The sequence below is a fragment of the Heterocephalus glaber genome, unplaced genomic scaffold (assembly GCF_053883595.1).
Source record: "Heterocephalus glaber isolate CG9 unplaced genomic scaffold, H.glaber_assembly_v1.0 deba00001497, whole genome shotgun sequence".
In the NCBI taxonomy this organism is placed as follows: Eukaryota; Metazoa; Chordata; class Mammalia; order Rodentia; family Bathyergidae; genus Heterocephalus; species Heterocephalus glaber.
The window spans coordinates 57568297-57594259 of record NW_028258320.1 but is presented as its reverse complement, the minus strand read 5'-3'; the positions used below and the strand labels follow the sequence as shown (position 1 = coordinate 57594259).

Sequence of the window (25963 nt, the reverse complement as noted above, 5' to 3'; positions counted from 1 at the left end):
CTGACCATTTACTGAGCCAAGGTATTTACTGAATGGTTATTGTATTATTCTAGGTAAATCTGTTGTAACTATGAACACACGTGGGTGCCCTGAATCAACAAAAATTTGTTGTCTCACAGCTGTGGAGCTGGAAGTCTGGCATTAAGATGTTAACAGGTTGAGTTCTTCTTAGGGCTCCTAGGGAGGATCTGTTCCAGCTCACTTCTGCAGCTTCTGGTGGCTGTCCCCAGTAGTTGGTGTTCTTTGACTTGTGGCTGTATAATTTCAGTCTGCTCCATGTTCTGGTCAGGTTCTCCCTTATTTCTTCCTATGTGTCTATGTCTCTAAACTCCCTTTCTTAATAAGGGCACCAGTAGGGTCCATCCTACTAGTGTGACCTCGTCTCACCCAGTTACATCTGAATATCCCTATGTGCAAGGTCACATTCACAGATACTGTGCATACAAAATATATATGTCTTGTGTGATTATTGGATTAATGTCTGTCTCTCTTGCTATGCTGATAGTCCCCTGTGCTCTGTGAGTCTTCTCTGAAAGACACATCAGATACTCACTTAATGAATTGCTCTAAATGACCATCACAACCATGAGGAGGATACTGTGATGAAGTCCAGAGTGAGATTTTTTTTTTTTTTTTTTTGGTACCGGGGATACTGAGGACCTTGCGCTTGTGGGGCAGGCAGCAGAAGCCCTGAGCTAAATCCCCAGCCCTCCAGTGTGAGATTTTAAAGGAAGACACTAACTGGGCTCAGGTGCTTGCCAGCACTCTGAGATACACAGAGGCATCATCTCTTCCATCTTACACAAAAGCCTGGGAGATGACCAACTCAAATCATTTTCCTGTTACTGTAGATGAGGAGATAGAGGGTCAGATAGGTCAAATAACCTTTCCAGTTGTGCCTAGATTTGGACTCAAGTTGACCTCTTTTCAAAGACTGGGCTGGCTCTGGCAGATATGGATTTTCCATTCCTGGGTTGAAGATGTAGGAAACCAGGTGCTGGTGTAGATCCCAGATCTCCCTGGGCAGTAGAAAGACTACCTCCTATACTTACATTCCTATGCTTCATCACTTTATATGTAGGCAGAGGTGAGCTAGGTGGGGGGAAGAACTAGTCAAAGCAAGGAAACCCCAGATCTATGTTGCTTTAGTTGTATGGCACCAGACACGTCAGTTCAGTGCCTTGAACCTCATCCTACTCATTGGAAGAGAGTTGTATCAGTGTTTGCTTGCTCACCTCACAGTTTTAGAAAATGAAATGAAAGCACTTTGAAAGATGTGATACAGTGCTGTGTCTTGTATAGGGCTTGCTGATACAGGAAGCATGTGCACGGGGGAAGGATGTGGATTTGTGTTCTGAGGTCGTCTTTGCCTCTTTTTTTCTGCTTGTCCTGAGCCTGTGGCCACGTCACTCTGCTTCTCCCCCCAGGACTGGTCCAGCTCCCTCAGCTATAAAATGTTCCAGGAGAACTTAGTCGTGATCTCTAGGGTTACCACCAGCCATGAGTCTGTTTCCAGGTAATGAGCTTCAGCCCAGACACTCTCAATTATTATCATTTTTCTCCTCCACGGAAAGAACATGGAAATGTTCTCGAAGCCCTCTTGAGGTCTGGTGACAACTGTGACTTGATTTGGGAATTACTCTGAGGCACATATGGATTCATCAAAGCTCTCTTCTTATTAAAACTAAGGAAAAGATCAATTTCACTGCCAGGGAAATCCAATCTTGCCCTTCACCTTCCGGCTCCTGCTCCTCTTTGTCACCTTGTACAGGATTTGGTGCCTTGTCTTATTTGACTGTTAAACAGCATTTTTGGTGTCTCATAAAATAGGCTTACTTCTCTTGAGAGATATGTTCTCCGGTTTATGCTAATCCCCCATTTCACAAATGCTGCCGAGCAAGTCATTTTCCATTTTCCACCTGGAAGACAGGAATGTGGAACTGAAAGTGTGAGCCCCTCACCATGGCCTCCCTCGGCACCTGTAGGAAAGGCAACCTTCCTGGAGCATGCCTCCCAGCACCTAAGTTTCCTCCCCAGCACTGGAGAAATGGCACATCAACACCATGGGCTATTCAAGAACCATCCAAACTGCCATACCACAACTCTCCTGGGCATAAATTTCCATACTGCAGGATTTCCTTTGAATCATTATAACTGTCATCATTTAAGGACCTGGGGGAGGTTGAGTCAGACCAGAGAGGCAGAGACACTGATGAAGATCAGCCTAGCATTAGGTTTTCTTATATTTGAGAGTTACTGGTTCTACTCCAGGGAGAAAAACGAATTCCATGTAGCAGAGAAGTCAGGATGTTCCAAGATTAAGTTGGTCAGTTTCCAAGAGGCCAGCCCCGCTCTTCATGTTTTTCACCTTCCCATCCATACTGTGTTCTGGTCTGTTCAATCCCTGCTTGGCTGAAGGTGACTCATCCACTTATACAGGGAGAACTTCACTAACTTCAGAAGAAGTTAGTGCTGAGTTTGGGCACAGTTTTACTTTCCGTTTTCCTCGCTCCCTGACAAGTACCAGGGAGGATGCTATGTTTCCATATCTTACAGCCAGCTACATCCTGAGCTACAGTGGCTTCTCTAGTGCCAGTTTCATTTGTGCTGGGATAAAGTGAGAATTAGAAGACCTCAAAAGGATGTACAACTTAACAGTGTTCAGATTATGTAGCTCTTGGGCAGTTTGGGGTGCTCTTTATACATGGAAGGATGCTTCCCAGTCACTCATGAACTCAGGTCTAGCAACTTTGCTGCTGCTGCATGTTCACTGCCTGTGATTGGCCTTTCCTCACTTCTGACCTTGGTTACAAGTGAGACCCCCTTCATTCACTGGTCTACCTGCATCAGTGCTTATCTATGCTGGACTTCTAGATAACAGTTTGTCCTCAGAGAAAGCCACTTACGCTCCTAGCTCAGTTTCTCCATCTGCACCTAGGGCCTCCCCCACATGTGACAGGCTTCCCAGGGGAGGTTGTTCTTCTGTGGGTGAGCTGAGCAGACTAGTACAGCCTTCCTGCTGTGTGTGACAGACAGGTGCTCAGAGCACCAGAGACTTTAACCAGGTGGCAGGAGGCTACGGTTGTTGATTTACCAGTGAGGTTCTTTGCCTGAAGAACCACACGGAATGCCTGTAATCAGCTTTCCATGGCACATCAGCTGCCACAAGGATGAGCAGAGCAAAAGCCTGATGACACAGCTGCTCAACTGCAGTACTCTATGATAATTTTGCAAATTATTATTTTTAATATAATCAGCCTTTTCCTTAGGCAATAAAGGAAAAAGTTAAATTGCTCACAAACTAATAAAGGTTTATCTTCTGAAGCATCAAATTCTGTTTACTCGTGAAACACACACCTCCTCTGTTCGCCCACCGGGAGGAAAATTAGCATTTATTTTCCCTGGTAAACAAAAACTGGTGGAATATTTGTTGAAATATTTTGGCACTAAGCCATTCCTTACATTTAAGATGATATAAAAGAACGCAAGAAATTTGGAAGCAGTCTTCCCTGACTCCAGGGTTTAATTTTACCATGGGAAAGCTACTTATTGTATGCAATAGGTTGTTATTTGGTGGCTATGTGCATGGAAAACAAACTTCCCCTTAGGTTCAGGAGCCAAGAGACTGAAGAATCCAAAATCCTCCCCATAACTTCCCCCAGGCTCCCACGAGGATGTTATGTCATCTACAGGGATGAGAAAGTATGATTTCTCGTCTTGATTCCTCTTCCTTGGGTTCCTTTTGATGGCAAATGAAGTTAAAACTGTCACTTTGTATTTGTCGGATGGGAGACTTTGGGTTGCACTTACAGATGCTATGAGTCTGATTGTCGGATGATCTGTAGAGTGACTCAGTGTTTTTTCTTTCCCTGGTTTTCAGGTATGGAGATATGAGGAGGCAGATTGGCTTTGAAATCAGAGACATGTGGTACAACCTCGGTAAGTAGCTGGGATTTGGAGGTGTGGCGAACATCTTGAATCCCTTCCAGGTCATGACACTGGCCCTGTTTGTTAGTGTTGGGACTTCTTAAAAACCTGAATTACTTCTGTTCTTGGCACAGCATTTGCTAATCTTTGTAGTAACACTTTAATGTAATTAAGAAATACCTGGACCACAGGAGAGGAGAGAAAATCTGATTATTGAGGCAAATAGAAAAATCAGAAGAGTGCCCTCTTGGATAGGATGAACATACAGCTTTGGAACCTCCTTACTCCCTGGCATCGCTGACATCCCCCAGTTTCTCTAGTGTCAAACCAGGTGGCTCATCCTGCTATGACATTTACCATGACTTATCATATTCAGTTTTGCAGACTTTAATATCTAAAGCATTTATTTGCCTAAGCAAAACTAGATCCTATATTTAGGTACACTGCCATCAGGCGGTCATAGCATAATATGTTCTTGCAATTGAGGAATTATGAGCAATATGTGTGTTTATGGTGTGATTAATACAACTTTATTGATTAATATAACGTTCCCATCTACTTTTATCATTAACAATAACAAGGAATTCTCTCTTAAAACCTTAATCAATGTGATATGTAATCCTTTTAGATAAGCTCCTTAAAGAAATAAATAACTGATGACACTTTTGTACCTTCTCACTACTTTAATATACCCTCTAGGAACCTGGGCTTCGCTCCAAGTTGAGATTAAGCTCTTTCTGGCACCTACACTCAGCTCTCAGGCTTACCTTATGTCTCAGACCATGGAGAGACTGGTGGCCTTGCCCAGGTCCTGAGCAAGTCTTCAGGTGCATTTCCAACTTCAGGTTATCGTTCCTGCCTCGAGACTGTCGGGGCTTGACTTCCTCCCCTCAGAGTGGCACAGGAAGCCTACAATTACTTTTAGTGAGACAGCCTTTGCTCTCTCTGCTTCAGAGACTTTTTTCTATGCTAAAAGGAGGCAGAAATCTGTCTACTTCACTCTCTTTTACCCCTGAACATATGATTGCCACTTGTTCCACCAGGCCCGGGACAAACTAGCTACAGGCCAACCTGCTTGCCTTTTGAATAGCTGCAGCACTCTGCAGTAATTGGAAAGTGGCTAGAAAGATGAAGAATGGAGCAACATGATAAAGGACTACATAAAAATGGACTTTGATGAAGGCATGGACCACCGCTTCTCCCTCCTAAATACCCTTCGGGCTGGGCTGGAGCAGAGTCTGGAGGGCCACGCCTCTGTGGTCAGCAAGTTCATGATGATCTGCTTTCATCCTGAACCAAATTCCCTTGCAGAAGCCTTTTGACTCCTGACCTTCCTGAGCTCCCCAATGTCAGCAGACATGGAAAGGGAGGCTCCATCTCAGGTCAGGGGAAAGTCAGGAAAGCTTCTAAGAGCTCCTTGCCTTTCTGCTTAAGTGAAGGATGGGGCTTTTTTTTTTTTTTTTTTGTATTTATTTTTATTTATTTATTTTTGCTTAAATTCTTTTATTGGTACATTTTAGGTATACAATACGCTTACATTTATCATTGGGTGCTTGTACCTGTACATGTGTAAATACCGAATAGTTTCTTTAGTGTGAGAAACTGAAAGTGTAAATAAGGATTAAAACGAATAATTGAACGGTAATTTGAAATAGGATGAAAAGGTCCGAAGAGGTAGGGGAAGTGGGAGGGGAAGGGGAAAGGGAAGAAGGGAAAGAAAAAATTATGAGAAAAGAAAAAAATGGAAACAATGTCTAGGGTGCACAGGATGGGGCCTTTTTCAAATGGATCTTTATCCAGGAAGAGAAATGTGGAAAACTTTCTAACATAAGACCATAAGACGGTATGTGGAGAATGCTGACAACATATATATTTCACAGGAGGCTCTGGTTAGGCCCCCAGATGGAGATGAGCCTAGGGGCAGTCAGAATGGCCATGTCTGCCTATGCCCTCTCAACACAAATCTAGCCTGCAATGTCACATGCACTGTGGGTGTCAGATCTGAAGTTGGCTGAGGCCCCCTCAAGAACAGTCAGCACTAGAACTCTTCCAGTGATTTGGCTACAGCAGCCTGTATGTCTAGGACCTAAATACTGGCTCCTGGCTATCTATCCTGTCCTTGGCCTTTCTGCCCTCCCCAAGGGCAGAGTAGGAGCCTTGGGATGGAATCCACAGGCTTATTAAGTACCTTATGGGAGCTTTTGTCACATGCTGCCCGTGTGGCTCAGTCAGGTGACTTGATCCTTCTGTGTTTGCCTCACTCAGATCTCTCAGTTATAAGATAAAGAAGTCAAGCTAAATTTTTTCAAGAGTCTCATAATCCTAAGGCTCAATGCTTTTATGACACATATATAAGATGATCTCAGTAATAAAATGGTAAGGCTTTCAGAACAGAGAGGAGGATCATTCATGATTCATCCTAATTGGTCTCTCCATGTTCTTTCATAAAATCATGACCTGACAGACACATTTGTCATTTGCCCTGGCAGGCCAGATGGATGAACTCACACCAGGCAGGGGAGGTACATAGCCCATGAGAGAGGCAGATAGGAGAAGTGGAAGAGACCTTCAGAGAGGCACTTAAGTATAGACTAGTTCTCTGCTGGCAACAAGGAGTCCAGGGCTTTTCTAGACCCAGTGTCCAACAAGGAAGTGATGTGAGCCCCACTTCTGGGCCAAGTCTCAGCATGGACCATGAGTTCTTCTGAACATAGGCTGTTTCTTAAGCCAGCTTGTACCTTGGTCCTTCCAAAAACCTCAGACAAAGGTCTACTATCAAGAAGATATAAAGAATTGAAAAAAATCAGACCCCCCAAATTCAAAGACCCAATTCAAAAGTAGGCATCTGAAATGAAAAAACATTTCTCAAACAAAGAGGTAAAAACAGCAAATATGTGAAAAACTGTTCAATATCACTGGTCATTTGAGAGATGCAGATGAAAACAACACTGAGATTCCACCTTACCCCAGAAAGAATGGCTGTTATCAAGAAATCAACCAATAACAAATGATGGCAGGGGGTGTGGAGAGAAAGGAACCCTTCTCAGTTCTTGGTGGGAGTGTAGACTGGTGCAACTGTTGTGTCCAGATCGATCGCGAAGTCCCCAAAGACCACCAAGGAGCCGATTCCGATGTAAACACACGAGGGTCGTTTATTCAAGCTCGAGCAGGGGCACACAACCGTCACCGACGCAGCGGATCAGGATTGAGAGCCCCGAATTCCAAATCAGCAGGGTTTTTATTGTGGCTACCGCAAGGTTTGGGGATGTTCCATTTAGCAGTTACATGATTGGTTGATATTTAGCAAGCATGGGGGGTTGAGGGGTGGCTGCATGTAGAGTTTATGGGAAAAAGGAACAATCAGCACATTGACAGAATGTTCTATAGATAATGGGCCCGGGAGCATCTGTTTTCTGGGCAGACAGAGGATTGAGTTAGGAGCTGTGTCCTTTTTTTATCTGTTGTCCCACAGCAAGGACATTTTATCATTATTTTATGGGCACAAAGGAGACTAGGGGAATAGTTGACTTCAGTGAAGTGGAATTCATGTCAAGGCCACTTCACTGTCTTATTTTAAGAAGGAGTCAAACTTTAAAATGGAGTTAGGTCTCACACAACCACTGTGGAAATCAGTATGGAGATAGCTCAAAGAACTAGGACTAGAGATCCCATTTGTCCCAGCTATTCCCCTGCTGGGTATCTTCCCCAAAGAATTAAAAGAATCATACCACAGTGATATATGTGCACCCATGTTCATAGCGGCACAGTTTGTAATAGCTAAAGCTTGGAAATAGCTCAAATGCCCATCAACTGAAAACTGGATAAAGAAGATGTGTTTTTTTTATAAAATGGAGTACTACTCAGCCATAAAGAATGAGGAACTAGAGACATTTATAGCTAAATGGATGCATATTGAGGCCATGCTCTTAAGTGAAATAAATAGGACACACATGTGTAAATACTGAATAGTTTCTCTAGTGTGAGAAACTGAAAGTGCAAATAAGGATGAAAATGATTAAAACGAGTAATTGATAATTTGAAATAGGAAAAGGTCCAAAGAGGTAGGGGTGGCGGGAGGGGAAGGGGAAAGGGAAGAAAGGAAAGGAAAAATCATGAGAAAGAAAAAAAAGGAAACAAAGTCAATGTAAATAGGGAAGGGTGGAGGGGGTGAAGTGTGCACAGGTAATGGGGGAAAAAATAAGAACTAAGATTCATCATGTACAGGTACAAGTACCCAATGATAAATGTAAATGTATCATATACCTAAAATGTACCAATTAATATATAAATAAAATAATAAATAAATTAATAAAAATGTCACCTCTCTCTCCCAAGAGCACAAGTCATGTATTTTTTTTTAATTTTTTTTAATATATATATTTTACATTTTATAGGTATAAAATACATTTACATTTATCATTGGGTGTTTGTACCAGAACATGATGTACCTTAGTTTTTACTTTTTTCTCCCATTACCTGTGCGCCCTTCACCCCCTCCACCCTTCCCTATTTACACAGAGCTTGGTTCCATTTTTCTTTTCCTCACAATTTTTTCTTTCCCTTCTTCCCTTTCCCCTTTCCCTTCCACCATCCCCAACCCCTTGGACCTTTTCTTATTTCAAATTATCAATTATTCATTTTAATCATTTTCATCCTTATTTACACTTTCAATTTCTCACACTAGAGAAACTATTCAGTATTTACACATGTGTGTCCTATTTATTTCACTTAAAAGTATGGCCTCAATATGCATCCATTTAGCTATAAATGTCTCTAGTTCCTCATTCTTTATGGCTGAGTAGTACTCCATTTTATTAAAAAACCCACATCTTCTTTATCCAGTTTCCAGTTCATGGGCACTTGGGCTGTTTCCAAGCTTTAGCTATTACAAACTGAGCCGCTATAAACATAGGTGCACATATATCACTGTGGTATGATTCTTTTAATTCTTTGGGGAAGATTCCCAGTAGGGGAATAGCTGGGTCAAATGGGACCTCTAGTCCTATTTCTTTGAGGTATCTCCATACTGATTTCCACAGTGGTTGCACCAATCTGCACTCCCACCAACAATGGAGAAGGGTTCCTTTCTCTCCACACCTCTGCCAACATTTGTTATTGGTTGATTTCTTGATAGCAGCCATTGTTTCTGGGGGGAGGTGGACTCTCAGTGTTGTTTTCATCTGCATCTCTCAAATGACCAGTGATATTGAACATTTTTTCATATATTTATTTGCTGCTTTTACTTCTTTGTCTGAGAAATGTCTGTTCATTTCAGATGCCCATTTTTGAATTGGGTCTTTGAATTTGGGAGGTCTGATTTTTTTCAGTTCTTCATATCTTCTTGATAGTAGACCTTTGTCTGAGCTATTATATTTCTTCCCACATTGTAGGTTGTCTCTTAGCTCTGTTGGTAGTTTCTCTTGCAGTGCAGAAGCTTTTTAATATGATGAGATCCCAGTTGCTGATTTTTTGTGCTAGCTCCCATGCTACTGAAGATTTGTTCATAAAGTCTTTTCCTATGCCAATGTCATTAAGAGTTCTACCTACCTTATCTTCCAGCAAGTTTAGTGTTTCTGATTTAATATTTAGATCTTTAATCCACTTCTATCTTAGTTTAGTGTGTGGTGATAGGTATGGGTCTAGTTTTAATCTCTGACAGGTTGAAATCCAGTTTTTCCAACACCATTTATTAAATAGGCTATCTTTCCTCCAATGAGGGTGGTTGGCTCCTTTGTCAAAGATGAGGTGACTGAGTATGTCTGGAGTTGTTTCTGCATCTTCTAATCTATTCCACTGATCTTCAGGTCTGTTTCTTTGTCAGTACCATGCTGTTTTTATCACAGTAGCTTTGTAGTATAGTTTCAAGTTGGGGATTGTGATACCCCCAACCATGTCTCTGTTGCCTAGAATTGCTTTTGCTATTCTAGGTTTCTTCTGCTTCCAAATGAATTTTTGGATTGTTTTCTCTAGTTCTGTGAAGTACATTGTTGGAATTTCAATCGGCATTGCACTGAATCTGTATAGTAGTTTTGAAAGTATGGCCATTTTCACTATATTGGTTCTTCCTACCCAGGAACAAGGGATATCTTTCCATTTTCTTATATCCTCCTGGATCACCTTTTTCACGGTGCTGTAATTTTCAGTGTAGAGGTCTTTTGCTTCCTTTGTTAGGTTGATTCCTAGATATTTCATTTTTTTTAGATGCTATTGTAAAAGGAATTATTTCCCGAATTTCTCTCTCAATGAGTCTGCTATTTGCATATAAGAAGGCTATTGTTTTTTGAGTGTTGAATGTCATGTATTTTAAATGAAGGTACTTCATGCTGAAATGGAGAGACAATAATTTTCATGCCACTTGATGTCCACCCTAGCAGTGGTTCCAAAAGGTCATTACACACCAAAATGTTTCTTTTCTCATGAAAAGTAGCTGCTGCCATCACAGAGCTTACTCTAGCCCTCTGAGTCACTGGAGCCCTCTTTTCCTCATAGTGGTCCCTCAATAACAGGATCACTGCCTTGAAAAAAGAAAGCTCCAGTCCTCAGCTTAAGTCTCAGCTAGCCAAGCGTCAACACTTTTTTTTTTTCTTTTTGCAGTGCTGGGGATTGAACCCAGTAGCTCTACCACTAAGCTACACCCCAGTTTTAAGTACTTGTAAGGTGGGTACAGTGGTACACAATTATAATCCCAGCTACTTGGAAGCCTGAGGCAAAAGGATCACAAATTCAAGGCCAGATCTGGGAACTCAGGCCCTGTCTCAAAGTAAAGTATAAAAAACACCAGTGATTATCAATGGTAGAGCACCTGCCTAGCATGCATCAGGCTCTGGGTTCAATCTCCAGTATTGGAAAATTGGAAAAAAATATCTTTAATGTCTCCTCTGAAGTCCTTGAGATTGAACACCATGGGAACTTGCTCCATTTCATTTCTTTCCATTTGCTATGACAGCAGTGAAAGAAAGACAGGTCCATGGGCAATGACTTTCTTCTCTAAACCTTTGGGAAGTTCTGGCCTTCGGAAGATACACTCCTATGTCTTTCTCACTCAGATTTCTAAAGCCATTTCAGAGCAGTTGGTTTTATTGATATCATCTATCATTATACCCCAAATAAGCTGAGCCAAGCAAGGAGACTTTTGATTTGCAATGTAAACATGCAGTTAAGAGAGAAAATTTCCTCTTTTCAACCTGTCCCTTACTGATTTGAATGCAGTGATTAATGTATAAGGTGTCTATTTTGTAGCTCTTGAGCTAAGAACATTAACAGTGGCATGAGAAGTGGCCAAGGGGTCAAAAAAGACCTTGACTAATTAAGGGCAAGAACATGAAAACAGAAAGAAAGAATAATCACCAGGGTTGGGTTCCTTGCTAGCAGAATAATTATTTTTAAAAGTTAAATAAATGATAATGAAAGCATCCTTTACTTTATGGAAATTCCCTAGTCAGCCCGAGTGGCTCCATGTGGTCACTTCCGGCTAGGTGGGCCCTTCCTGCTGCAGTCTCAAGTGCTTGCACCTGCCTGCAAGTGTCACTGAGAAGGAACCAGTTTCAGAGTTTATGACAGCACATCTCAATTTCCCAGGATGTACACAACCTATTTTTTACCTGGCTTTTTATTTTATTTTTTCCAATGGGCACAGGTTTAGGAATAGGTTGGCAGGCTGATAGAGCTAGCTCTGCCAAGAAAATAAAAATAGAAATCAGATCAGATATATTTATCATCTTACAGTTAATTAGGAACCTATCAGTCAATCAGACCCTGTACCAAATGTTCCCAGATACCAGTTCTTCCTTGAGTCTTCCCCATACTATGTGTGGTCCTTAAAATGGGGGTCCTCAAAGCACACCTCCAGGCTCAGCCCCAGAGCAGGCACCTAGGGTCTTTCTGTTTGATTTGGTACAAGCACAAACACACGCTTGTTCATGGGACAGAACAACATGGTGTTTTCCCTCCCAACCTGTCAGATTTTTAGCCTGAAAGGGAAAATCAAAAGCAGATTCTCTTTCCAAAGAAAAAAGGAGAGAATGTGCATATTTACCAGCTCTTCAGTTACTCATCAAAGCTCACTCTTAGGCAGCCTGCTGGGGTCTCTCATCTCTCGCTTCTCTTTGCCACCTCAATTTACATTTTGTTTATTACATCTAGCACGCGTGAGCTAGCACACACTATCCAATCCAGCCAGAACAAACGTACTCGCAGCAAGATCTTTTTTAGCCTGGATTCCTTTGGAATATTTTTCATGCAGGCATTCCTTTCATGGGTACTTTGGGGCACTGGACAAATTGTGTGCTTTTCATTAAAACCTATGCCTTGTACAGTGTGGTCTGATCAGTTTGGCTTAGTGGCAGAAGATTTTGCTCTGCCCACTCTTGTGTCTGCAAGACCACTAGCGATTATAAAACAATCACCCTATATCCTGGGGAGGCTGCCGATTAAGGTGGGCTTGCTTTGAGGAAGAACCAGGCCTCACTCCTAGGGAAGCAGCTCCTTGTTCTGTAAGCAGAATAGAGATTCCTGGTGGGTCTTAAGGGACTTGGAGATTCTCTAGGGGACCGGTAAGGTGACCAGAGATGACCTTGTCACCTGATGGTTAGCTTGCTCTTCTTTTGTCTGAAAAGGAAAGGTATATCCTCTATGTGGGTGTGTGTGTATGTGTGTGTGTTTGCATACACATGTGTGTATGTGTGTGTGTCTACAGGAATCCCTTTGACCTTATTGATCCAAGTTCATCATTAAATTTGAGTAGATCTGCTTTGGGGAAGCCTGTAATGCAAATGCCAAAATAAAATCAAGCAGATGCTCAGCAGAGAACGTCAGCTACCATGTGTCTTTTCACTGTCCACACAGCCCAGGCCAGCTTCAGGCCAGTGTTTCCTCCATACCAAAGATAAGGAATAATGACTGGTGGTTAGGAAAACTTCATTTTTCTGTAACTTTGTTTTCTAATCCCCCCCTGCATCTACCACCACTTGTTTGTTTCTTCTTCATATTTCTCCCAGTTTGGAACACTAAAAACTGATGGCAGTAGACAGAACTTTATGCTACTGAAATTGTGGTTAGTGAACAACTTGCTGTCCCTATCATCTGTTTTCTGAAACATTGGCTCTGACGTTTTTTGGGCATAATGCAACAAAAGTGCCACCGGAGAGACTGCATATAATGGCATTTTCAGGAGAATGCTTTACAGCGGTTATATGCCTTTCAGAAGCATTAAGCATTTTAGGAAGTGATGAGAATCATGCTATTATAGCTTTGATCAAAATATTAGTTGTTTAGTAAAATTTGGAAATAAATTTAATTAAATTCATGTTTTTTTATTGAAGGTTACATTGTGTGTTGTGGCTACTCAATACAATTTTGTTCAATGTGTGAGGATTATATATTTTCTACAGTGGTTATTTATAATAGCCAGATTTGCTTAATGAATCTTTTTACAGAAATCTATATTAGTTGCATTGTAAAGAAAACCCAGTTCCTCATAGAATTTTTAGTTTTCCTAATTGGGTAAAAAATCGGTTAACTGTAGATAAATTGCTTGTGTTAATAACAAAATGTCACACACAATTCATTCAGGCATATAATTTCTTGTGCATTCTGCTGTTATATGTTGGAAATAATGTTAGTCATAGTGGAGTAATAGGAAGATCAATGAAGACTTTTGACATTAAAGGCAGGAAGGTATAAGTTTAAAAGACCACTTTAGTAGGACCTGCCTCCGTGTTTTATTGTGTCACTTAGGTAAGGCTAATCTCCCTTTGTGTAGAAATGGGATCCCCAGCAGCTTAGTTACAGAGGCACAGTGTCCGGGCAGCGAAGTGAACCTGGGGCTTGGTACTGCTTTTTCCCTCTTCCTTCCCTGATTCAAGCTCTGTATGAGGTAACCTTGATCACCCCCTTCCCTCAGTAATTGAGAAGCAGCACAGCCAAAGGGTATGTGGGTCACTGCCTGGCTGGGGCATGACTGGAATAAAACATACAACTAGCAGGAGGGAGGTACTGACCACTCAGTCAGTCCAGCTGCTAGGTCTCTGTTCTCAGCCTTCAGAGTTTCCAGTAGTGATTCTGAGTTAGTGTCTGAGTCAGACAGAGGCTTGCAAAAGCATACTACTAAAAGTTCCAACAAAAACAATCGAAATAGAAAAGTTTGGATTCTTGTAAGAGGCCAGCCTACTTTCCAGAGGACTGATTTAGAATTATAATATTTCAACTGTGCTGGCTAAAATGACAGGTTAGCGACCTGTTTTATGATGCAGCAGAAACCTCAAGGAGTGGTGTGGAATGCTCACACCATTCCCACTGCAGAGAGGTGGGCAGGGCCTGAGTGCCTGCCTTGCAAAGATCCTGTGACCAAGCAGAGAGAGGATTCATAAAATGAGGTCCCAGCTGAACTTTCAGAATCACAGACCCAGCTCAAATCCTGTTTCCCCATTTCCGCCAAAAAACCAGCTCATTAAGCAGCCCTGGGAACGACCTCATTTTTTCGTGTGTAGAACAGGTTAAGAAGGTGCTCATCTCACAAGTCTATGAGGATTCAATGAGCTAATGCTTTCTACTGGACTTGTTTTATAGTAGTATGTGCTTAGTGATGTTAGTCAATATAGTTATTATTATTCTTCACAGCCATATTAGTTTTTAAAACTTTTGAGAAACATTTTCCTGAATTCTTCAAAAATTATATCTGACAAGATAAGGAAGATGAGACTAATAAAGTAGTTTTGTTTTTTTTTAATAAGCATTTACCTATCAACCAACAGCCAAAGGAGGTAGAATCAGTCCTGTTTTCAGTTCCATAGTCCATTGGCTGTACTTTGGCTCACGTCAATTTTACCATAGAAATATTAGAAAAATTATTCCCATTTATTTAAGAAGGTGCCAGATGGTAAACTCTTCTTCATGAAATGTTTGAAATAGAAAAGGGTCGAGAGACTGTCTGTGCTCTCTCTTTATTGACTCCTGCCCTTGTCATTGTCCACAAAGTGAGATGCTGACTCTCATATTTCCAGCCTCTCCTTGGTCCAAAACTGTATATCAGGTGGCTGCTCATGCCCTCGATCTATGAGATAGATTTATGAGATAGACAATTGTGTACTTGTCATATGGTGGCTTATTTTCTATAATAGGCAAGTCATGGCTACAGACCTTATATTGGATTTTTTTTTAATAGCTTTCCCTGTAATATTGGGAATACAGTCCATTTCTAATACTGAAAATTACAAATATTCAAAACCATTGCCTGCAGATGAACCTTGGATGCATTCTCAAGATCTCCTGTTCAAAGGCACATGATCTGCATTGTTTTGTTTTGTCTACTTAAGCTTATTTGAAAATCCTTTTTTTAAAATTTCTGAATAAATGCTTTTCTTTATTTCAAGGGCAACATAAGATAAAATTCATTCCAGAAATGGTCGGCCCGATTTTAGAAATGACATTAATTCCTGAGACAGAACTGCGCAAAGCAACCATCCCCATCTTCTTTGACATGATGCAGTGTGAATTCCATTCAACTCGAAGCTTCCAAATGGTAAGGTCACAAATGTGCCCAATGGCCTGAGGAGGTGGCGGGGCGGGGGGGGGGGGGGAATAGCCTGAAAACTTCGAAAGAAAGATAGGTGATTCTAGAGCCGCAAAAACAACATTCTCTGTGGCTGAAGAGAGTGGAAGCTTGTGATTTTCCCAACTAAACAAGTTAATGTCCTTTTTCTTCATCTTTAGGGAGAATTGTTCTCAACTTTTAGCTGTTGCTTACTTTTTTTTTTTTTTAAGAATAGGAAAATTTATTTTGGAATAGGAATGGGGAGTAAGAATAGCTCCTGAGAGACAGGAAGGGTCCTGAATAGGTTGCCACTATTGCTTACTTATTTTAATCTGAATTTACTTACAGTAAACTCTGGATAAAAGTCTCTTACTTCTACTGCATCGTATGTGCCTATGTAGAGTTTAAATTATTGATTATATTTTTGAAGCCTAGCTGCTTGTTGTAGTTATGTTATTTTGAAACCTAAAGTCTGCTTTTATTTTTTTAAGCAAGTGTCTGGATCTTTTATCTGTGCAGTGGAACTAGTGAGAATTCCTCCACATGCATACAAAGTACTCAACTAGCATGCACTGTAACAAGAGGAAGCACAGATCTGAGTAACTCATGCTCAAGAAGTAACAAAATCTCCTTCCTGTATCCCATGCAAATCAGCATAATGTTTATGTATTCTTGGGTTGGTACAGACATACCCACGTGTGTGCACGTGTGTGCACACACACTCTTGTGTGTACTCAGGATTTGGTCATGATGCTTTCGGGAGACATGAGAAGAACTCAAGAGGTAGGGGCTGCCTAAACTGAAAGCAATCCATTAAAAATATAACAGTTCAAGTAAGTGAATATACTGAGCAATTTACATGGATTTTGAGAAAAAAATTCCTATATTAAAAATGAAAGCTTCATCAATGAAGGTGGTATGATTTTAGTGGTATCATATTTAAAAGGTAGATTTTCTTTATCTACCTCTGTATTTTATCATTTCAGGGAGTTTTGAGTATATAGATTCTCATTGGTCAGTCTTCACCATTATTACACAAAGGCAGAATCCACAAAGAACTATTTTTCTATTTCTTAGGACAGAAAAGAAAGACACAAAGCAAAAAGAATCTTTATGCTATGAGCAGGGTTTGAGTTCAGATCCCCAAGTCAGGTAGTGTCTTTGGTTCCCAGGTGCTACCTAGGTCTTGAATCACTCAGCGTCTTTCTGTTCCTTAAGTCAAGGTTGTAACATTGGTGTGAAATAGAATCTGCTTATACAACAGACCCAGAACACTCTCAGCAGACTGCCTGGCATCATAAATGATGTCTCTCAGCTGCTAAGAGTCTGTTGTGAGGCCAGAGTCCTGGCCTGGATGTGGGCCTCTGTGCTGTGGAGTGGGTCCCCAGCACCTGCAGAACCACTGGCCCAGTGCTTTGCAAAGCCTGGGGGCTGGGCGGGGCATAAAGACTGAGTAGAGTCTGATTGTTGGAGGAGCCACTCCTGTAATGTAGACACACCCAGGATGTACTCCAAACCTCCTGGACCTTGTCTTAGTACACAGCTAGGATGTCATTGTTTTTGCGCTTTAATCCCCTAGGACGCTTTTATAAGGTGACTGGTGATTTTTATTTTGATATTATGCCAGTGGTGGACCATAGAAAAGACTTTATTTCCCCAGTTTAATGCCAGTGGATCAGGGATGAGTGGTATTAGCATTTCCTTCTTGCCCATCTTCTCTCCTTTCTTCCTCCCTTCTTCCCTTTCTTCTAATTCTCTCTTTATTTCTTCACATGGGGGAGGAAGGTCCTTTTTTTTTTTCTGGTACTGGGAATCGAACTCAGGACCTTGCACTTGCAAGGTAGGCGTGGTGCCACTGAGCTAAATCCCCAGCCTTCTTATTTTTTTATAAAATTAAAGAGAATACGTTTTGAAAAAGAAGAATGGTGTTTGTTTCTATGGCTCATTTTCAGCCTTAGCATGTGTATAATATTAGAAACATATCTAGATTTTTTTATGATGTTCTTTTTGTTTGACAGTATATTTAAAGACATCTTCCTTGATTACAGGGTCGTGTCAGTGATTTTAATGAGGGCATAGCATTTTATAAAACAGATTGTTTTTACTTGTCCCCCCCTAGAGCTGGGCATTTAGGTTCTTTGCAGATCTTTACTACTGTGAGTAAATATGTAATGAACCCATTCGTGCATATAGTTTGAATTCATTTTGAAAGTTTTTCTGGTATATATTCTCAGGAATACAATTACTGATTCAAAATCATTTTGCGTCTTTTGACATTATTGCCAAATCCTTCGATATTATTCCTACAAGATTTGACCCATCTCTATTGCTGCTGGCTCTAAATCATCATTCCAATTTCACTGCCAGCTCAGTAAAACTACAAATTATAATTTAAAATACTTTTTCCTAGGCAGAAAATTTGTCTGACTTTTTGAATTTTCTATAAATCAAGCCCAAAGACAGACTTTGTGAAAACTATTAAGTTTAAGAGTCAGGCAAAGGGAAAAAATATATTTATTTAGATAAATGTCATTAACCTAGAAAACTAAGATCAAAAGCCTTTAAAATATTATACCACTCATCATTGGGTCAAAATAAAGGTCAAGCAAAGGTGGAATGAAATGAAGATGAATGAGAAGGTGGATTGTAAATTGTTCCCTTTCTTCCTCATATCCTGTGTCATTGCTATCTTACTATAGCAGTAATGGCAAACCTTTTAGAGACCAAGTGCCCAAACTGCACCTCAGAACCCACTTGTTTATCGCAAAGTGCCATCACTGCATTGAAACTTGAGTATTGAGGTTTTAGTTTAGAAAAAACAACTCAAACATTGAAAGAAAAAACAAAAGAGAGCTTTAGATAATGCAAACAGCTCACTATAGCACACATGCCATAGGTTCGTCACCACTGTACTATAACTTTAAAGATCTTACCACAGTCATGAGAGGAAGTGCTTCATATTCTCCAGTTTGCCATAGATTTGCTGGTGAATGGTAGAGTTAATAATAACCACCAAAGTTTTGCCTTCATTCTAAACATTGTCCCTATTAGGGGCTTCACCATCTGTCCCGTGCCTTTCCAGAAAACCAAACTCTTTGAGTAATACCATGGAGCAGTTATGCACATTGAATTCAGCTCATAACATACAAGCAATTTCATTAGCATAAAATATGTCTTATAGCCAGGCATGGTGACACATGCCTATAATCCCACCTACTTGAGAGGCAGAGCCAGGAGGATTGTGAATTCAAAGTCAGCCTGAGCCACATAGCAAGACCTTGTCTCAGAAAACAAGCAAAAAATGTCTTGCTTGGATATAGATAAATTAAAGTGCAAACATGAAGATGCAGGGCTCCAAAAAGATCCCACTGTCAGCACAAGCATGGGATTAACGTCATTGGCTGTTTGTCCAGCTGTGTTGTCATCTGCTTATACCACTGAATCCAAGAGGCAGCAAGCACCAAAAGTTCTTTTAAAGGAAAATAGAAAAGGCAAAACTTATTTTTAAAAATCTTTATTAGCTTTTGATCCCTATAACAAATACCTGAGCTAATCTACTTAGAAAAGGTTCATTTTTGCTCACGGTTTTAGAGGTTTCAGTCCATTATCCATTAACCCTGTTGTTTTGGGCATTTAGCAAGGCAGTGCATCTTTGACATGGGCCTGTGGCAGAGTAAAACTCACCCCATGGCCAGGAAGAAAAGAGAATGAGGAGCAGGCTGGAGTGCAGTCCCCCTTAAAGACACTCTTCCAGTGACCTCGAGACCCCCGCTACACCCACCTCTACAACGTCTGCCTTCTCCTAAAAGTACCACCCCATGGACCAGATCTTTAACACACGGGCCTCTGAGAGACACTCAAGATCCAAATCTTCTCTGTGTTAACCTGTTTCTGTGAATTGGGAAAAGATCAGTTTTCCTTTTGTTGGGTTCACCTACTTCTGGCTCCTGGGAGGAGGCCAGGGTGGTCATCTTTCCCAAACCTGCTCCTTCCCCTTCACCTGCTTTTTAGAAATCCTGCTTGGCACTTATTTTTTTCTGGTTGCAGGTTACACTGGCCTGGCCATTGGTCTTCCAGACAGTCAGTATGGAAGGCTCATTATTTTTTCCTCTGTCTCATCTCCAGCATTATCCACTTCTGTCCAGCACCGTTGCTGTATGTACCAGGTCTCTTCTGGACCACAGCATGTTTCCTGACTGACTTTCTGTCTTTTCTGGCTCCTCTCTGCACACACTCCAATTCATCCACTGTGAGCTGGCTTTCTGGAAGTGGGAGGCACAGCACCTGTCCCTTGTAGGCCATGTCTGTGAATGTGTCCTGGCTGGGCACATCAGCACACAGTTAGTACTGCCTGCCTCTCCATCCTAGAACTTCTGTTATGGGGATGGTTGGCTGCTGTTTAACTAATCCACCACACATCCAATTATCTAACCTTATTAGTCACATCAACAAGGGCTTCGATTGCCTCTGCTTTTATAGCAGATGTACAAATATAATAGAACTAGGAAAGATATTGGTGCTTTTTGCTTTTACAAAACTTCAGTGTTTGAACATATGATGTAGCTTGTTCTTTCAAAGGTCACTCAGTCTTTTGGGGTGGAGTTGTTAATATGCTGTTATTTGTGAAATATGGATTGTATTGTTACTACTGTTGTGAGTAGGGGATCTGCTTGATCCAGTGGGGAAAGCTGCCATTTTGCTCAAGATTAAACCATTACAGGATTTCAAAAGCATGTGTTCCAAATTGTTTTATCTGGAGTTGCATGGAGTAGCTGCCTTGGCACACTTCAGCCACAGTGAGGCCATTCCATTAGAATGTTCTTTTCCATCCAGTTCCCCTAGAATCACATTCTGTCTTGTCTTTTTTTTTTTGCAAGAAAGAGTAGGAATCTTCTTCCAGGATCAGTGGGTCCTTGTCTTGTCTTGTCTCCCCAGCGGCCATGTGTTAGCCGGGTTCTCTTAGTAATAGAATAGGGTGGCATGGAGTTACCATTCAGAAGCATGTCCTCATGATCAGCACTACAGTTGGTGCTTTAGATCAGCTTGATTGCCTCTTCTCTGGGCAGGTGTTCACAAAGGGGAGTGAGCCCTTCAAAAGTCTGCAGACTAAGGATCCCTACTGCCAGTGGAAGTCACCTGTGAGGGGACACAATGTGGAAGACCGTGAACCAGACAGAAACATGAGATAGGAGGCCCCAGTATGTATACAGTAGCTTCAGAGTCTTCCAGAAATCCCTCCTACCCATGAAATAATACGCTTCTTTTCAGACTGCTGTTAATAGGTATAGCAGAACCATGGTCTGTTGAAAGGAAGATGTGATGACCCACTGGATGCTGTGTAACTCTCCTGTGATGGGACTGGCTCTGTCCCATTCCATCCCATCCCTACTGTGCCTAGAGAGTTTCCTTCTCTTTATATCTGTGTGTGGGTACTGCATGCAGCAGGGTGACAAGAATACATGCAGGAACCTCACTTTGCTGTCCTCTCTGGCTATGCCCCAAGGAGGCCCTTCACTGCTGTGACAGCTGCCATTGGACCAAGGGACCAGGCTCCTGCATCACCTGGTACTCTCCTGTCATTTCTCTGCCCTATCTATGTGAGTCTGCACTCAGCAGAAGCCCATTTCATGTCTTTTCTACCTCTTTCATCTCCTCTGAGTGCTTCCAATATTCCAGCTGCCCTTCACCATCTTAGTTCCTCCAGCCCTTTGTAGGAATCACTTATGATCAGGCTGCCCTCACCTCTTCTCCTATGTTATTCATTCCTAGTACTTCTACCTTCCTTAACCCTTGAGAACACATTCTCTACACCCTTTCATTGTAACATATCACCTCCTCAGGCCACTACTGCAGTTGTGCTCATTTTAACCTGTCCTCATCCTGCTGTCATCCCAAACACGGAGTAGCACACATATAGTTAAGCTGAGGATCTGAGGAAACCTGCATTTTTTTAAAAAAGGAGAGAGAGAGAGAGAGAGAGAGGATTCTACTTGTGAAGATTTCAGAATCAGGTGCACTAGTGTGGGAGAAGTGGGGAGGTGTTCACATCTTTGAGCCCCTCTTATCATCTACCTGGACAAGCCTCACCTTGTTAATGACCTTTCCTCTATCTCACTAGAACGCTGCCTTCACAATGGATAACTCAGAGTCTCAACCTGGCACTGGATTTCACTTCATACATGAAAGCATGCTTTAAATTCTCTCCTGGCATCTTTTTAAAGAATTCCATTTGTTATTCCTTTGGAAAATACAGAACTAACAGCTGAGAATTGTAGCAAATGACCATACAGGGCCATATACCATTAATAAAAATGGAATGGAAAAGGCTGCACAGCAAAATAATATTTTCAATCATGGAGCCATTTTATGTCATCTTTGTGAGGCTCAGAAAATTGCTCCACAACTTCCAGAAATTCCCATTTAGCTGTAACAATATTAGAACATGAGTAATCTTTGTGTCGTCAGTGTTTCTGAATTCTTGTTTGGATAATCTATTCCTACTCCCCAGGCTGGTAACCTTAAGCAAATAATTGAATAACCCAGTGGATGTTGGCAGCTTCTGCCACTTAGTGGAAAAGGCAATATATTTTGGTCTGTAATATGAATGTGCCCAAGTTTGGTGGCAGTTTCATCTTGTTTATTTTCCAATTCATTGAGAATTTTATTTGTTGGTTTGTTTATTTGTGCTTTCCATTTGAAAATAATACTTGATTTTATTGCTTTGGGTGCTTAAAGAGGAGACATGGCACAAGAATCAGCCTTTTATTTATTGAGTTCAGACCCAAAAGTGATCTGAGAGGTTATAGAGCCCAATACCCTTGACTCCAGCAGTTCTGATAACATTGAATTCTATTTTTAAAAGCCTTTTGGCAAAAAGATACCCAACCTTGCATAATCTCCTTTATGCAAATTAAACAGGACTCACTACATGAAGGCCAGATGTCATTCCTCAGTCTGTGTGACACAGAGTTAGGGATCTCCTGCACCTGCCTCAAGTGTTGGTCATATCCAGGGATTGGACAGTCACACAGCAAAGCTGCTCCAGGTGTATGGCTGTGGGGTCTTCAGGCTCTTGAGAATTTCAGAAAAGCTTTAATGTCAAGAAGCTGCCTGCTTGGTAGACATAGGAGGATGTGGAGGTTTTACAATGTAGGATGGAGTGCCAGAGATTAATTAAGTGTGTAATTAAGTTTACAGAGTGGTTAGGCAAGAGGAAAGCAATACACATTTAAAAAAAACTTAGTGTCTGAGCACAGGAATTAAAGGCTGAGTGATAGATTGGGTGATCAATGATTTGTAGGATGTCAACATGGGAGCCCAGAGCTCCAGGGTTTTGAAGTGCCAGGCTTGTTGCTCCTGAACCTTCTATTTGCCCATGCCGTCCATCTGAATGCAGTCTAGAATCTTTTCCCTCTTACTTCCTCCTGTTGATAGTATGAAAAAAGGGCATAGTTGTGTGAGTCCATCAGATTGCCTGGTTTCACTGTCAGGTGGAGTAACAAAAGAGTCTGATTTCTTGGTGCTGTCTGAAACAGGAGTGGTCATGCACCATGGTCCTACCTGGAGAATCTCTTGTGCATTTTTTTTTCTTAAAAATTCTTTAGGCAAAAAGCAATATTTTACTAAGGTTTATATTTAAAGCGTCAGTGAAACCCTTTGCTATTATATTTAGGAGACCACGTGCTAGATTCCTGATTTACATATCTCTTGATAACCACTGAATCCTTTGCCATTTGGTGAATTATTTTTGCCCAGCTTCCTACCATGCTACAACATAACCCCAGATTGCTTTTTTTGTTTGTTGTTGTTTTTGTTTTATGACACAAGGTCTCACTGTGTGGTTCAGACTGGCCTTGAACTCACTATGTACCACAGGCTAGCAAGTGTGTGCCACCATGCTCAGCTCCAGATCTTTTTTATGAAAACATATTTCTATATTCTTAGAGGACCTTGGTATCAGATACTTAGAGATACTCAGCTCAATCTTTTAAGTTGCACACTTTGTGAATATTTTTTTAGAAACTGATGATTCAGAAAACAGAAGAAAATATAATGATTTTGCTCATTTTATGAGACTCTGCCACCTTTTGAGAAGCACAGTAAACTCTTGCTAATTTTATCCTAGCCACACAGAATCCTGCTGCAGATCACCAGATAGCGTGCACTTAAGAGTAACATAAGAAACATGACTTTTATAAAAACCAACTCTGCTCTACCAGAAAATGAACTACCTCTAATTTATTTGGACAGGATCATTTAATTCTGATTATGATAATAGTTCACAGCAACTAGCCAATTGATTCTAGTATGTTCTGTAGAAATCAGCAAAGACCCTGGAATTAGGCTGGCTGCTGATCTCTGGTATTAAATCATTGCTGATAAACAGGAACAGAGTTGCCAGGTGTTTGTGCAAATTACTTAGTTTAGACTAGAGGTTAGTAAAATTAGAATCAGCTGTGTTCTTATGTACTTATCATTCATCCACTCTTTTTAGAAAACATTAAGTTCATCAGTCAAAATTTGATAAGCAGCATACTTAAGGAGCTGAAGCTTCCTCATTGCCTGTGTGTGTGACAGCTAGATTTTCACAGAAGCAGAGGTAACATGCTATTCTCACAAAGTAGACTCCACATTCAGACCTTCTGATTGACAAGTGATGAGTAATTTTAAATGCCTCTGAGTGCTTGCCCATGTTGGAATAAGGCATGTTTTGCCATATTCTCTACACCTTCCCAGTTCTAAGTACTCATTAAACACATGTAGAATTGAACCATAATGATTAGTTAAATTTCATCTTCTTTTATATCTTGATTATTTATTCTGAAACATCAGTTAGTCTTTTAGTCTTTGGCATCCTGATCATGATGCCACCTGGAAGATAGGGCTGCCTTGAGATGACATCTCTGGGGCTAGTTGCAGGTGATCTGCCTTGGGTTAGGTTCCAAACAGGATGGTCTCTTACAGAATTTTTTTCTGTAAAAGGCAGAGTGATAGTGGGTTAGTATCAGAAGATTGTTATTTTACAGGAAAACTAATGAAAAAATGTGAGAGGAATCATTATTTTCATGGAAGCTTCTCTCTCTATATTCCTAAAATCCCTGAGCTTCTTAGGCCAAACAGAATAACAAAGAGATGTTTATGTGGGGAGGAGACCATGGGAAGATCAGGAGGGGAATTGAGATTTACAGAGGTCTGGGCTGCTGTGAGGTCGCTGTGTCCTTGGTGACATGCAACAACCAATGCGCCTGTGCAGCCCTGCTCTAAGCTTTCTTTCATCTGCAGCAGGATGAATTGTGGCTTTAGGCGGCATGTCCTGATGGGAGACAGCAGGGTCTGTGCCAGCTTGCAGGCCTCTCTCTAGGTCTTGCTTTCTGCTTCTCAAGGAGTGACAGCCAGCTGACACTGCAGCCAAAGCACCCTGAGTCTCCTGCTCAGTAACTGGAGCCTGGAGTCTCTGTCAGTCTCTGTGATCTCTGCTTACTACTTGGTTTGCTGAGGCCCAGAGAGCAGGTTGTGTTTCAACAACCCACTAACTACTACTTTGCTGGCATGTTCAATTCTCCCCAGCTTCATCTAACTTATGCCCCACTTTATCTACTAATTTATGTGTATACCACGCAGTCATTCTTTTAGAGTACCTACCTCAGTCATAGTTCTAGTTCCTGTGTATATAGCAGTAACCACAGGAGAAAGAATGCTTGCTCGTACTCAGCTTAAATTCTGATGGAATCCTAATCACAGTGGGGGACTTGAGGATGGTTGCCCAAGAAGCAGGTAATTGAATATGTTTTTTAAAGGGGTCCTGGAGACCCTTTCATATACATCATGGTGTGCTTACTTTCTGAATCGTGAATTCAGTTATTATTTTCCTCAATTCTTCCCTTTCCTATCTTCTTTCCACTAAAGTTGGAGTATCTATATCCTTATAGAAACTAATGCTCTCATAGTCCCTTCTTCCTACCAACACATCTGGGTGGGTGATCCCAGGTCCCTCTGTGACTTAACTAAAATCCCTACTGTCAGGAAAAGTGATGGAGAAAGCATGAATATTATTGCGGTAGTTATTTCCAGCCCCATCTACCCCTTGAAGACATTTTAGAGATTTGAAACCCCCAAGCCCAGCCCATAAAATTCACACTTTTCTTTTAAAGCAGGGAATCTGGAGACCTTCAGTCAGTTCTAAGGACTGTTTCCCATGGTGATGCTCAGAAAATCCCATCAGAATATTTTGCAAGTAAAGCACAGACCTGGAGATGGACCCTCTCCTAGGTGGCTGCTGGTCTGTCTTTAGGGACTTTGCCCCTTCTTGCTTTTTGTACTATTTTCTTCGAACTGAGTTAGATACGTCACTGGGATCCATCACACAATGGGAGTGAAGTGGCCCGTGGTTGTTTTCAGATTGCTGAAAATTCCTTGCTGGCACGTGAAATGCCATCTGTTTCATTCCGGGAAACAATGTGCTATTTCAGATGTTACTTGTTCATGGAGATGATGTTTGCAATGTTT

General features: G+C 41.3%; 1 protein-coding gene across 2 annotated transcripts in view; it reads left to right on the top strand.

Annotated features, from left to right (window-relative positions):
• Positions 1-25963, top strand: part of Dock1 (dedicator of cytokinesis 1) — a 530482-nt gene that overhangs the window by 427357 nt on the left and 77162 nt on the right. For both annotated transcript variants that reach the window (XM_004838739.4, XM_004838738.4), the window contains exons 32-33: positions 3881-3939; positions 15297-15445. In XM_004838739.4, coding sequence (XP_004838796.2) covers positions 3881-3939; positions 15297-15445 — 208 coding nt within the window. The remainder of the gene's footprint in view (positions 1-3880; positions 3940-15296; positions 15446-25963) is intronic.